Source organism: Pleurodeles waltl, chromosome 2_1 (assembly GCF_031143425.1).
Source record: "Pleurodeles waltl isolate 20211129_DDA chromosome 2_1, aPleWal1.hap1.20221129, whole genome shotgun sequence".
NCBI classification, from domain to species: Eukaryota; Metazoa; Chordata; class Amphibia; order Caudata; family Salamandridae; genus Pleurodeles; species Pleurodeles waltl.
This window is the reverse complement of record NC_090438.1, coordinates 506,814,598-506,830,352: the sequence shown is the minus strand read 5'-3', so window position 1 is coordinate 506,830,352 and position 15,755 is coordinate 506,814,598. Positions and strand designations below refer to the sequence as shown.

At 43.3% G+C, this 15,755-nt stretch overlaps 1 protein-coding gene across 3 annotated transcripts in view; it reads right to left on the bottom strand.

The window, feature by feature from the left end:
* The window catches only part of LOC138265789 (zinc finger protein 25-like), a 176,445-nt gene that overhangs the window by 150,029 nt on the left and 10,661 nt on the right, over positions 1-15,755 (bottom strand). For all 3 annotated transcript variants that reach the window (XM_069213822.1, XM_069213836.1, XM_069213827.1), the window contains exon 2: positions 6,740-6,870. In XM_069213822.1, the coding sequence (XP_069069923.1) occupies positions 6,740-6,763 (24 nt within the window). In that variant the 5' untranslated portion in view covers positions 6,764-6,870. The remainder of the gene's footprint in view (positions 1-6,739; positions 6,871-15,755) is intronic.

The following is a 15,755-nucleotide window of genomic DNA, read 5'->3' as shown; positions in this document are numbered from 1 at the left end:
AATGCACCCATAGGGTTCCCCCAGTAAACCCTCCACACCAGGCAGGAATTTCAGTGGCTGCAAAATCTCTGGAGAGGCTCCATACACAGCACAACATTATCAGCATATGCTAAAGGTGCATTAATCTGGCTCCGTCCTGGTACCCCTTTCAGACACTCAACACAATTGTCTATAACAAGGGCAGTTATGTATTTGTGGAGGGCTGTTTAGATGGCATCCAAGTACTACTGTGATGTATTTATGTTCCTAATTCAGATCAGACAAATTTCTTGACAAAACTGTTGGGGGTCCAAGTTCAGTGGGTAGGCACCCCATGGATATTGGGGGGAGACTACAAGAGTGTCCCTCACGCCCATCTGGACATGTTGCACTCGCCACTTCCCCATGCACCTGCACACCTTCACTCAGCACACTTCAACCAATGGGTAACACACTGGTCATTGTCAGACGCCTGGCAGGCACAAAAGCCACAAGCTAAACTATACTCGGCCTCCCGTGATTTATATGCCCGCCTTGACCGGTTCCTTTGCTCTGCTGCCATACTCCCATAACTGAAGCACTTTCACTACCTCAGTCAAATCATCCCAGACGATGCAGCCCACATACTTGATTGAAGCGTACCCCTCCTACTGGTTCCCACAGGGCACCAACCACATGACACCTTAAACGACCACGTCTTCCAAGACACTCACCTCGAGCATACAGGCTACTTTTTTACAGAAAATCAGGCCACAACCATCTTCCGTGTGTTTGACTGGGATGCCTTGAAGGTGGTGACTGGAGGCATGCGCATTCAAAACATAATAGGATGCGGCTGACTCTAGACAGAGACCTCACAGATGCAGAAACTGCCCTGGCAGACCTTGAGCGGGAAGCTCCCTTCGTGGCTGTCAAACGCCTAACTCTAACGACCGCTAAAAAACACCATGCAGTCTTACAGGAGCGACGGCGGTGTTTAAAATTTGCAGCCAAACTGGCCAGGATACAGTCAACTGGGGACAAAATGGACCGCCACCTAGGCTGGCACGTTGGGAGTCCAGCGCACTCCCATCACTGAAATAACACCCATCCTTGACCCTTCCCTAAGTTCACAATAAGACATACTGGAAGCGCTTTACGGTTACTATTCCACCCTCTACAACCACAGAGTTCCTGGTGAACCACAACCCAGCAACTCGGTTATTGAACGTGTGGAACTCGATGACCCTACTACAGTAGAGGTGAAAAAAGCCATTCACAACCTGGTAAGAAATAAGCCCCCAGACTTGGACGGTCTCCCTTTGGAGTATTATGACGGTTTCGCCTCCCACTTTGCCTCGAAACGTGCAGACCTAAACAATGAGGCTCTGGGTACCGGGACTCTTTCTGCAACCCTTCAAAAGTCCCACCTTGTCTCCCTACTCAACCTCAACATAGATACTATTTTATTATCCTCATACTGGCCCACAGCAATCCTAGAAGTCGATTACAAAATATTGGAGAAGATACTATCAGATCGCTACCTCCAGATACTGAAAAATATTATACACCCCGATCAGAATGGGTTTGTCCCTGGATGTAGCACATCACATAATCTCAGACATCTGTTCCACGTAATGGATCAGGTGTCACTACAATTCACCCAGTCTGGTTAAGTCTGATCCTTAACCTGGAAAAGTCATTCAATATGCTGGGATTACCTTTTTGAATGACTGAGCAGGATTGGAATAGGGAGTCATCTCTTAACATACACACAACTTTTATACACCACCATGTCCTCTTGGGTGGGATTTGGCAGGTTGGTATCTGAATCCTTCCCAGTGAGCCGTGGTACTAGCCAGAGCTGTCCCTTATTTCCTATACTTTTCGCCATCACTATGGAGCCTTTGGCTGTTTGCCTACACATAGAGGGTGCATGCTGGGGGATCCCACTGGAAGAAACAACTCACACAGTGTTGCTTTACAAACCCTATACACCATTGGCACTGGGCACCACCCGGTCACATGGATCGATACAGCCATCAGACAACACAAGGGGCATCACTAGCATCCATCAGAACAGTATGAGAGGAAGACCTTGCACATCCGTTACATGATTCAGACTTGCCACAACATTGGAGTCCCCACATAAAGCCTCTTGCAACGCAAGATTCAAAACTATGCAATACACTATACTTCACAGAGCTTATTTAACACCCATTAAACTAAACCGGATGTTTCTGGAAGCACACCTAACATATCCCAGATGTCACTTCAACGAAGACACCTTGCAACACATGTTCTGCTCCTGTCCCACCCTAACATAACACAGTATTGGCACATGATACATGACACTCTTACCACTGTCACTGAACTTCCCAATCTGAACATGTGGGTGGCAACTGCTTTGGGTATCTATGAAAGGGGGAGAGATCACAAGGTATGAGTCCGTTTCACAAACCTGACCCTACTGTTGGGTTAAAAGAAACCTCACACTGCATTAGATATCCAATCAGCCCCCCGCGGCAACATATTAGCATAAGACATTCCTCCGATGGGGAGAAGCAGAGTGTGTCAGTTTACACCAGGGGTGAAGATCAGCATCTCTGAAGGAAATCCATAGCAGTGGCCTGGGACCCATGCTCACACAGTTCCAGGAACTGGTGCGCAATTAAGCCTCCTCCCTAAAGAATGTGAGCTGTGTAGATCACCCCACAGACACAGAGTCAGAAGCACCGAGTATGCACTGCAGATGGAATGGCCAGATTCCCCTCCCCATTCACTGGGGCCTACTCCCCCCTCCAATTGTGCACTGCTCACCCTCCACAACCGATGTGACTCTTGCTCATGCTGTTGTTTAGTTGCACTTCACAGTTCCCTGAGGTTTCTAGCCGCAACTTGTTTCCATTCTACCACGTGCTCACCTCAAGTCCATTCAAACCGCACAACCCTTATACACAATCTGACTTGCTATACCACTTTGCTCTACCCACCCAAGTCCCATGACAATCTTTATCTCATTGTGTAAACCAAGCACCATGAAGTAATGAACATGTATTTGCTTTCTCACAGATGTTAACGTTTATTCCATGTGAAACTTTGATGCTGTAACAAAACCTCAATAAAAAGAGTTTACAAAAAAATAAAGAGGGAGAATAAAAAGTGATACTAAAGCCCAAATTGAGAGGCTCCTAAAACACACTCATCACAGAGGCAAAACACACTTGCATGTCAACATTTAAAGCCTGGGTTTTAAAGTCTCATATTTTCTGTCATGTATTTATTTCTTTATCCTTTTTATAGGACATATACAAAGTACTACAAGTCGGCAAAATTCTAGTGAAGAGAAGGGGGAAAAATACTGGATGCACTCCACATGCATTGATTGAGGCCCACCCCTTTCTCTTAAGGTGTATCCATCTACATATGCAGGATAACATTTTTAACCTAGAAGAGCGTAAGCCTGCATGATGGCTGAACAAGGCAACATCACATTTCAAATTCCCCCGCAGTGGAAAGCTGTGCATCCATAAATACCCCTAAAATGCTTCTCATTACATTATCCCACACATCACAGCTGATGCTGTAAATGAGACAGACAATATCACTAGTGAAATATTATATCACCACTCAAATCTTCAGTGACATCCCTGAAATAGCTAAGTACTCTGTACCCTGCAGCTTCCTCTTAGTACACAACGTGCCCTGCACAAAAACACGCTCAAATCTGATACACTGTTCTGGATCTTAGCTTGCAAACTAAACGGGTACACATTTTCATGGGGTCTGGGTTACCTCACAACAATAAAACAACATCATAGGCACCAAATTCACACAGAAGAACTATCAGGGGATCATCATTCCTTTTGTGACCCTAGGTCTGGGGGCAAATATAACCCAATTATGTATTCAGCATCCAACCAGAAATCTGTTGATGAATCTAATACAATGTTAACTTTTCCAGTAGTAGTACAAATACGTCCATCTCAACCAAATAATACAAGAAAATACAAACCATATTATCAATAACCTCCAAACTGAAAACAAGGAGAAACAAGAATTACAACAAGCAACTTAATCAAACGATATACAGGTAATACCAGAATCTTCTAAATCCTGTTATCATCAACAGTCACTGTCAGAGCATATTAAATGATAACTTAGAAAAACGTAATGGAACAACATCACTGAAGCTACAAGAGAATGAAGGCTTTGAAAAATATGTAAGCTAACGCAGGCTCAAGAGAATGAGGAAATTAAATAGAAAGTCTAAACTCCTCCCTAAGAAGAACACTGGACCAACAAAACAGAATCAGAAATATTTGAGAATACTAAACATTGAAAGGAACAACAAAAACTGATTGAGGAAATAACTGTAATAGAATCCACTACTTCAAACTCAGAAAAAGAAAAATCTCAACAACCAGTCCACAATAAACACGAAACCAATACAATTAAATTAACGGAAGGTGTAAAGGAACTAAAAAACAAACTTGGTTGACTACTCCCAAAAATTAAATTGAATCAAGGGACAATGAACTACTGAAAAACATTGCAAAGGGAATAAAAGAAAACAGGTCAGAGTACCAAATGAAAATTTACAAGGACACACAAATATGACAATGAAAGAAATAATTCAAAAAAGACTCCTATAACCCACTGAGACGACTATAATGATCACAAATAATGACATTTGTAGATATAACTGCACTCTCAAAGACTACAACCATCCAGAAACGGTCGCTTTAGCTCAAAATGTATACTTGACAAATCTGAGTCAACCCACATTGGTTTATGCCCTCAATATTGTTCAGAAGGCAAAACAGGACATTTTAAACAGGCAAAACATTGTAAAGCTAGTGTCTAAGATCTAAGAACTGAACCAAGTAAGATCTAAGTATTGAGGTCATATTTGAACAATCAAGGACTAGGGACTCTTACAACATGGTGGACAAAATACCTCATAAACAAGACTGTGTCTAAAAAAAGCTACTTTAAGGAATGGGGCATTATCCTCAAATTGATGGAGCAAAATGAATAAACACTACCCCTTAGGAGAAATATTTTCCTGTAAAAGCACTATAACAGCACCTTCAGCTAAAAAAAAAAAAAAAAAAAACTAAACTGATTAATGATTTTATTTCCACAACAGATTAGCACCTTCCTAACAGGTTTCACAGAGGCAGCCAACCAGGGACAACTACAATATATGATGGACCCCAGGTGTCCCCAATGTTCCTAACTCCTATGCAAATATAGCCTCCCTAAAGCCAGGTTCTTAGACTATTGTCAGTAGGGATAGACAAATTAAGCGGAGCGATATAGCACTTGCACTATTTGATGCTGGTTCAGAAAATGCATGGCATCAAAAATCCTGGGACAAATACGAATGTTCATCTTGCTAACTGCACTGTAATTTAAAGCTTACAGAAAATGTGCTACGCGTAGATCAAGTGGAGGCCTGGGAATTCTACTCAAAAATTATCTTGACCTAGCTGAAACGAGAGTCATTATGAAATGAAAAACAATTATTGATAATCTAATTTAAGGATAAACTAAACTTACTGTGATTAGAATCGATATCTCACAGCAAATGATAAACAAAACTAATTGATTTGCTGAAATAATTCTAACACAGCTGTCACGACCCTAGTAACTGGGGACTTTAATCTGAATCTAGTACGCTGGAGTCAAGCAAAAAACACTGATGTTTAGGATGAACAATTAAACATTCTTCAACTCAGCTGCAACACAGTCAAATCTACGGTCAGTGGAAGAACCATGATTTCATCACTTAGGAACCTCGGTTTTAGATATCTTAATGGCACACTTTTAAATGATCAACCAGCTAATTATAGGTTTCATGCAGCACTAAGACAACTAGAATTGTTCATCCGTTTTACATGCTACATACTTTGATAAACGTCTTGATTTTAAAATTATTACTCGCCCAGAGAGCATATTACCACTATCCTCAATACATCTCTTTAATAATGTGGCAATTGTTCTATTACAATCCTATATGGTTTTTCAGCAACGATTCTGAGGTAATTAGGAATTATTTAGAACTGTGACACTGAGTAAATAACCTTCCTTTCTGGACTTATTAAGGTTGACACATGTTTTTCCAAACGTCTGCTGGAACTGGACATCCTCGTGGGAAACATTACAAACATTTTATAAAGTGTATCTATTTGTGAATTCTGTGATAAGTATTACTTTATTGTTGTAACTGGGTTTAGTTACATAAATCTTTACCTACTTACTCTGAATTCAACAAGAAATCAGGTGCTGAATGGCAGTCCTTACTATACCAGATCACCTGCAGCACCATGGTGAAAAAACAAGAGTTGATATTTGTTTCTACTTACATTTATTTTTGAAAATTGCGATGTTTGATCTACCTTCATCACACCAGAAAATGTCAGAGTTGGAACCACACATTTAATTCCCTACACCCTGTCACACTGCTGGGTTGGGAGATGGGCAAACTATAGGAACACAGTCTCAAGCCCAGATTCAAACTCAAAATGTTGTACACCTAGATGAACTGATGACACAATAATCCTGCAAATCACTGAAAGGTTCATAATTAACAGGACACTGTATTCTGCTGCAGTAGGGGAAGGGTGTGGTAAAACAAACATATGCATTAGTATGTTTTTCAAGTTGTTTTATTCTTAATGGGTTACTTTAAACTTTCTTTCAATGACATGTTGGACTGTGTTCTTCAGACTGCTTCAAGTTCATAAGTCTAAAAAGATATATAAAAATGCTTTACCTGAGAAGAATCTGGCTCAGCCATTTTTTAAATTATATTTTCTTTCAAAGATCTCGTTGACTAGTAGCTCCAACAATGTGTTTGAAGAGAGAGCATGCAGGCGGGTGCAGTATTAGTCCCCTTTAGCTCACCTGGAGAGGAAATGAACAGAGCTGTTTCATTCAATCCTTGGAAAGAAAATCCCTTTTAGAAATCTGCTTAAATGCAGCCCACACTGAACGTAGCATGAAATGAAGAGATTGATCAGACGCGACCATACCAAATTATTAAAAGCTTCATGCTGATACAATATTAGTGTACACTTCATGCTCAACAACATCTGAAAAATGATTGACCTTGGTCTAAGAGCTGTACATAAAACTCTATACAAGAGAGAGACAACCACTTTTCTTATAAGCCTCATGTGGTGTGTACCATGGTGAGAAGATCTGCATTTTCTTATATTACCTCAGAACAAGTGCCACTGTTAACGTCTAAAAATGTTACTCGATTTAAAACACAGGTATTAAGATTTAAACTGTATCCCTAAAACATGAACAGAATGTTAGACAGTTCAGGAGAAACAATGCATTAACACAGACCATAAGAGAAGCAAATTAATAAAGGAAAAAATATTTTAATTTGATGTGCGCCATGTCACACTGCATAAAATCACAGCACCACTCCTATTTTTCTAGTGCTGTTACCTTCTAAAGAAGAGTGATTTATTTTAATTGTCGTTATTGATCTACGTGCCTTATCTGTTTTTTACTTTCTCTTGTGCTATTGTGTTTACTCTACACTCAAGGCCCCTCACAGCATTTGCTTAACAGAGATTGTCCAAGTCTGCTGCTAAACATGCCTGCTTCCAAGCCTCCATCTAGCCCCCTTAACCAGCCTAAAAATGTACTGCCAAAAGTGCAGGAAAGCAGAGTGGCAACTCTGGCAGAAGAGCACACTCCCCTCATTCACCACATTTGGTTTTGTTTTCACCCTTCTAACTCGGCTTTGAAGGCAGAACTCCAACGCTCAGGTGGCCTGAGCGCTAGTCTGATCTGTAAGGGCAGATCCAGTGTAACATTTGTGTCCTTTTGGCCCACAGTGTCACTTGGCTAGAATGGGGTGTGCTCGTAAATCATCACTACTGTTCTGCCTTTCACATGGAGCCACTGCGCCAACCAAAGTCTCTACTACCCCCAGAAACCAGTGTATCCACATTTTAGGATAACTATTAGTGGCAAGATGGCTCAGTGAGTTACCTTCCCTTCTGCACACGGCAGGGATCTCAAAGTCAGAAACGTGAATCTAGGCAAGGCACACTCTTGACCTCCCATTTTTTGGAGTTTCTGTAATTTCAGTACCATTAAATTAGAAAATAGTAATAGCTGTTATTTGCAGTAAGGAATACAAACACTCAGACATGTGGGTGTTCTTCAAAATGACCAATTACTATGAGGTCTTTCTGGCAAACTATGATTCCACTGTAGATTCACCCACAACACTGATGCCCTGGAAGCAGCTAAAACGTTAATTAGACCGTGGCTAGTAAGCTGGGCCCTGAGCCTCAGATGGTTTTGTGGATGGCTACAGTGGCAGAAATCTGTCAGTTCTGCACAAATCAGATTGATGCCTCCAGTTATGGTATCTTCACAATTCACTCCAAACTCCTATATAGAGAACACAACTGGGTAGTAAATAAGAAGCAATGGTTTGTGATCATGTGGACACTGAACAGTCCATACTTGTTTGTCATCACCTTTACAATTCAAGGTCACAACCAAGGAAGGCGACAATCCCAAGCTGCTCTGCTGGGCCATCTGTTTGCAGGGACTGTAATTTGCTGCTGAGCATAGGGCTGGAACTTTATATGACAGTGCAGCTAGACTTCTGATGAACAAAAACAGATTAGATGATCAAGAGTAGATTGGTTCGACAGTTAGCGTCTAGGCTTGGAAGGGCAAGATGTACTGATGAACGTGATTGACGATCTGTGCAAATGAATTTGCCCCGCCACGTTACTTTTGTCCCTTAGACTCTCCTGGTTCAGGTATAAATGGATTCACTGAAAACAACAAAGGTTAAAGTAACGTTATAGTTAGAAGTAATAACAATATCTATTTTCATTTTTAAAATACCTTCAAAATTCACTGAAAAAACAGAAGTTAAAGTAACGTTATAGTTAGGTGAATGTCTCACTAACATTAATGTTTTGAACTAAAAAAACAAACAAACAAAAAAAACACAGGAATTTAGCAGTTAGATAGTTAGCAGCACTAACTATAACTTCCAACCCCACCATGCACCGCTTATGACCTCACATATGACATCACTCAAGACAAGTTCTATGACATAATTTATGACATCTCAAATGACATCATTGATGGAATCACTGAGGACATCATCCAAAGAGCATGTTAGTTTGTTTCTTTGGTTACTTAGTGTCGGGAAACTACCATATTACTTTTGTTCCTAATTTGTACATCATGTGTCCATCTAATCGGTATGTTTTTTAAAAATGCATGTGCTACTAATGCATCATAGGTGTGTAGAGTTATTGACCACTGTATAAATCTTTCCATTAAAAAGTAACCCTGTATGCAGGTGGCAGTTGACTTGAGTTCATTATGTTCCACACAGTGTTTTGGTACTGCAGAAAAAGTTAAAAACAGGGCAAAGATTCTACGTGCTACATACTAAGCATTGTAAGCAGCCTTGGGTTATTAGACAGAATCATCTCAGCATGACAATTTCTACTCAACATAGAAGCCCGTGTGCACCCGGTACTATCCCACGTACATATGTTGTTTTGCTTCAGAAGATTGACTATCTGTACAAGGACTGCAGATAGTGTGATCTTTATCACCTTCAGATCTTGGTAATTTTAAGTAAATGGCTGTTCTTTGGACATGTTTTGCATTGAGTGTACACTGTGCTTAGTAGATACTTTGTGCCGTATTGTTCACAAGATTTTCACTGTCTACAAACAGTGTGGTACAGAGTAAACTCTCTCCATAGAGTAAACACTGTAAACAGTACCCACTTTCCTACTCACATCCACTTAATTTCTCAATTTAGGTTCAGGGACTGTCAGGGGATTGATACAGGTAAACAGTGTCCATAGTAGGGCATTAGTTATGTAATAGGGCTTGAAAAGGAACTTGGTTTTCCCTGAACAGTTGTATACAGATTGAACACCGTGTGCAGGATAGGTTACCCTTTTATCAGTGGTTCATAGTCAACATGAACTTAACTACTCATGAAGCGTATGGTATAGGGTCAATGTTGCAAATAACTCAAGCTTGCTTTGCCTATGGAGGTTGTATGTACGATAGCAATAAAGACACTTCGTATTATTCTGAACTATTTTGCACTTAGTTTCATAGCTCTAATGATATACCCTTTTAAAGAGCAAGGTGTGCAGAAGAAAGTGGATGATGGCATCAGTGATGCCATAAATGAAGTCAATCATCAGTGATGTCATAAATTATGTCATAAAACATATCATGAGTGGTGTAATATGTGAGGTCATAAGCAGTGCACAGCAGGAACACGAGTTATAGTTACTGCTGAATTTCTGTGTTTTTTTAAAATTCAAAACATTACCATTGTCAGTGAGCAATTTGTCTAACTATAACATTACTTTAACCTTTATCTTTTTCAGTGATTTTTTTAAGTTAATCAACGAATTGTGTATTGTTTTATAGAAGATATAAATGGGTGGGTTGGGACGTGCTGGACTGAAATGGCAAAGGCACAGCACGGTGTTAACCGGGGGAGGGGTGTGTGTGTGTGGGGGGGGGTTCCTGTTGCTATGGTGAGTGTTGCGGTGGGCCTGTTAGTCGCGAGAGAAGACCATGTGTGGTGAAAGACTAATGTTCTAAACCAACAATCCCCAACATACAACTAAACCAAAACTGTCAGTAAAAGAGTCCAAGGAGAAGGATGGTGTGTTTCAGGGCCGTAAGCCAGCAGTTGAGAGCAGGCCGTCAAGAGGATGAGTCACTGTGTGGTCCCTCCCAGCCACGGACCCTTTTGAAGAGAAGGCCCATTCCTTTGTGGTGTTTGCATGAGCCACTGTCGGAGGGAAGAGTTCATTGAGAATGGTTTGCTCGAGTCAGAGGCTAGACTGGCCAGAATCACATGATACTCTTAAGCCACTTCCTCTGGGCTCAGGCGATTATGCCTTTGGCGTCGATTGGACTTCTGCCATGTTGGGGCCCGAGGCAATGAACTCCGGGAGGAGGCCTGTGATGCCTGGATGGGGTGGTGGGGGGGTGTTGTCCAACAGGCCCAGCAAGCGACATGCGTTCTGCAAAGTCTTGCGCTAGTGGAGTCTGCCCTCCCATCAAAATATCAGGTGAAATAGATAGCCCTAGTCCTAGACCGCCTCCCCCTGAGCCCCCGAGGAGTGCATTAACTCAGTGATGGGCTTGAACTCCCTGCAATGCTGGAGGGTCAGGAGAGAGATGTCCTGGAAGAGACCGAAGACATGGTTGCAAACATGATGGGTTGTTTGGATTGGGCTGCCTTCAAGATGTCTTCTTTGATCTGGAAGTCATGCACACAGGCAATGATATCGGAGGGTCTGGTGCTGGCCCCTCTTGCTCGCCAAAACCTCTGTACTGGGCCCAGTTAAAGGGCTGCGCCTTCTTCCCAGTCCAAGATGGAGTGAAAGATTGCTTGGGTGTAACTCCTGATATTTAATCCCTCTGTGCCCTAAGAGACCCACCCGAGGCGAATATCATTCTGGTGCAATCTGTTCTCAAAGTCCTCGGCCTGGGCCCTGAGGTCGTCTTGTTGTTCGATGAGGCGCATCATTTCTTGGTGTAGTAGCTTTAAGTCTTCATCCTGCGTGGTCTTGTTGCCCTCCATAGTGGACAGGCGGTTGGTCACTGCTGTGGTCAGGTCCGCCTTGAGGTCCCATATCTCTTGTGAGAGGTCCTTTCTGAGGTCTTGGAACTCATACCTTAGGGAGTTGAAGAGGGAGGCCAGGAAACTGCAAGTAACTTGGTCTCATCAACATCTGAGGGCCCTTCCCAGTCCTCCCTCATGGGGGGGGGGCTGGGTTGTGGGAGCAGCTTCTTTGGTTTGGGCTGGTGTAGATAGGGTCAGCATTTCCCAAACTGATTGGTCTCTCTTGTTTTTCGGCGCTGCCATGGTTGTGATAGGAAGGGGTAATGTGGGCAGGTTCCTAGGTACTCTATGTCAGAAGCAGAGGATGCCCCCCTCTATGTGGCAGCTCTGTCGTCTTCACAAGCCACAGGAGCATAGGGCAACTAATACCGCGGAGTCCGCGGTCCAGGTCCAAGAGTGTCTGCAAGGGGCACCAAGGCTTCTTGGCCTGGGGAACGTGGTTTGCCACAAGTGTTGTACTTGTGCCCTCCTGTAGGCAGCAGCTCAAGGTGGTCAGCTGGAAGTCCCAGGGTGGCTCGCATATGGAAGGGATGCTGACGATTGTTGGGGCACAGGGTGTCCAGGATCCCCTATTTTAAGTGCAGTCGCCACAGGCCGCTGACTATTAGGGCCCTGCCAGGCCAGGATGGCCAGTGAAGCCTCTGGCTTGTGGCTGCTTCGCTCTCGCAGGTGTGTGTGGATGCTCAAGTGCAGACGTTTTCCATGCGGGGTGATTTCCCCTGCTGCCAGCGCTACTAGGCCTCCTGCGCAGCTCACCCAGATTCTGTTTGGAACAGGCCAGGGACATGCTGTGGGCTTACCCCGAATCTTTGTTCATGGCAGGGGGTCCACGTGGTTCCAGTTATCTATCCCTCTGCAGTCGGGGTTTCAGCACTTGTTTAGGGTCCCATGGTGTGGCCTAGACCCCTCTCTCTGGTCATGTGCTCTCCCCTGCAGGGCTGCCCCTCTTGTGGCCCACACGGGTGGGCTGCTCCACTGCTGATTTTTGGAAAGCAGGCCCTTCACCTCACCTGGAACGTGTTCAGCAGCCGGCGCTGTGGCTGTCGGCTCCAGAGAAAGGCGCTGCCACGGTATGAGCAGGTACGGGGCACCTCTGTCATGGATGCAGCATCAGGAGGGGCCATGCGTCAGCTGTGGCAGGTCAGGGTGTCTTCTCCATGGGCAGTGCGGCTCGGGAACACCCCTGACGTTGGTGCAGGCACATCTATCACAGCAATTGGGTGCTGTCTCTGTGCGGCTGACTGCAAATTATACAAGCACAGACCTCCAATGTTAGCCCAGGAGGCAGGAGAGCGAGAAGTGTGCCCTACTCCACCGCCATCTTGGCCACACCCCCTCTACAAAGTAACTCTTAAAGAAAGCCTTCAGCTGTCTGTTGTAGCTCAGATGCTTCTAGTGCACAACTCAGTTTAACAACTTAACATAAAAATACATATATTCTATGGCACATTTTTCCAGTAAAAATCCACTATAGTCTTAAACTACATTTTGAGTGTGAAGTAATCAGATCGTACTCACAATCCATACAAGGAAAATAGTGCCAGGAAGGGCTACTGATGGCCAGTCCATGAGTTTACGTGAGAATAGTTACAATTTTTTTAAAAGCCCAAGAATGTTCCAAATACCGAAAATTGACCGGTAAGATTTATCACAAAATAATCTCTGCAGAGCAGTAACATCATAAATGCTTTGGCACAATCTGGCTTTAGATAAAAACGTATAAAAGACAAGCGAGACATGAGTCGGTATCACCTTCCTAAAAGCTTGGAGGTTGAAAAACAAAGTAAAAGCTTCCTGAAAACAAATCCAGTTATTCCAGTGACATGGTTAACTCAAAATACAAGCTATACTTTTTGAGAAGGACAAAGATGAATCGTTCAATACTACATCTCTATTGCTAACAACAAATGTAAGACCTGGTCCACCATTCATTCTGTGTAAGACACTTATGTATATGGAGCGCTGTGTCCACTGAGACTATGGACAGTGGACCATACAAGGCCTATTCCAAATGGAGACACCAATCACTGAATGCCTGTTTGTTACCTAAATAAATCATGTACCTCTACATTAACGAACTTAAGATTCAAGGGTAATGATCATGTCACTGCTAAAACGAGGTGGAAATGGAACTCTTGTGTTACAAAAGAGCCACTGGATTCTTAGTACTGAAGCAACCACAAAAGGTGTGTATTTTTGCGACATCGGTTAGATTTACCTTAACAGTTATGTTTCTATCTTTAGATATATAATTTTCATCTCGAAGAAACACCACTACTAAAACTACTACGAATTTGTGGCTGTCCAGATAAACAGATAAACTATAGGACAATGACATGCGACTTTCATTATTTAAATAAAAGAGCGCCAACATAAACTCAGTGGAAAACTGGAAAATTGGAAAGGGAATGTACTATGTTTTGTTTTCGCTTTATTGATTAAGACTTTGACCATAACTGAATATATTATTTGAGGTAACCGAGAAAGCATAAGTACTTGTAGATTATGCTGTTAATGTATTTGAAAGATAAAAGGCAATTCAGTGTACAACATATCTATCGGGTTGGGCACTGGATCTGCCATGGTGAAATGAAGTTCAAATGTATGATGGTGAAATAAAACAGGATGGCGTACCCTGTGCTTAGTACAAAATCACACATTTCCCAAAGGTCATGAATTGTGGAAATGTCCTAAGGGTACTCATCATGGATTTTCTCCTCACACTGATCAGTTAGTTATCTTTTATACCTACTTCTTGACAACTGTAGGAGGCTGGCCTGGCTTGTAGTGGGTACCAGAGGTACTTACACCTTGTGCCAGGTCCAGTTATACCTTATTAGTGTAGAAGAGGTGTTTCTAGCAGCTTACGCTGATAGAAGGTAGCTATGGCAAAGCAGCTTAGGCTGAACTAGGAGACATGCAAAGCTCCTACTATACCACTGGTGTCATATGCACAATATCATAAGAAAACACAATACACAGATATACTAAAAATAAAGGTACTTTATTTTTATGACAATATGCCAAAAGTATCTCAGTGAGTATCCTCAGTATGAGGATGAGAAATATACACAAGATATATGAACACAAACAAAAATCATGCAAGTAATAGCAAAAGGAAGTAATGCAAGCAATGTAAAGTTACAGTAGATTGCAATAGGAGCACATAGGTATAGGGGCAAAACAAACCATATACTCCAAAAGTGGAATGCGAACCACAAATGGACCCCAAACCTATGTGAGCTTGTAGAGGGTCGCTGGGACTGTAAAAAAACAGTGAGGGTTAGAAAAATAGCCCACCCCAAGACCCTGAAAGGTAGGTGTAAAGTACACCTTCTACCCCCAGAGAGCACAGAAGTCGTGATGGGGGATTCTGCAAGGAGAACAAACACCAGCAATGCAACAACAGTGGATTTCCATACCTGAGTACCTGTAAGACAAGGGGACCAAGTCCAAGAGTCGCGACAGTGTCGAGAGTGGGCAGGAGCCCAGGAAATGCCAGCTGAGGGTGCAAGGAAGCTGCCACCGGTCGGAAGAAGCTTGGTGTTCTGCAAGAACGAAGAGGACTAGGAACTTCCCCTTTGGAGGATGGATGCCCCACGTCGTGAGGAAGCTTGCAGAGGTGTTCCCACGCAGAAAGACCACAAACAAGCCTTGCTAGCTGCAAGGGTCGCGGTTAGGGTTTTTGGATGCTGCTGTGGCCCAGGAGGGACCAGGATGTCGCCACTTGGATGAGGAGACAGAGGGGGCGCCCAGCAACGTAGGGAGCCCTCACAGAAGCAGGCAGCACCCGCAGAAGTACCTGAACAGGCACTTAGAAGAACAGTGAACCGGAGTCCATCCGAAGTCACAAAAGGGAGTCCCACGACGCCGGAGGACAACTCAGAAGGTTGTGCACTGCAGGTTGGAGTGTCGGGGACCCAGGCTTGGCTGTGCACGAAGGAAATCCTGGAAGAGTGCACAGGAGCCGTAGCAGCTGTAAATCACGCGGTACCCAGCAATGCAGTCTAGTGTGGGGAGGCAAGGACTTACCTCCACCACACTTGGACTGAAGAGTCACTGGACTGTGGGAGTCACTTAGACAGAGTTGCTGATTTCCAGGGACCACGCTCGTCGTGCTGAG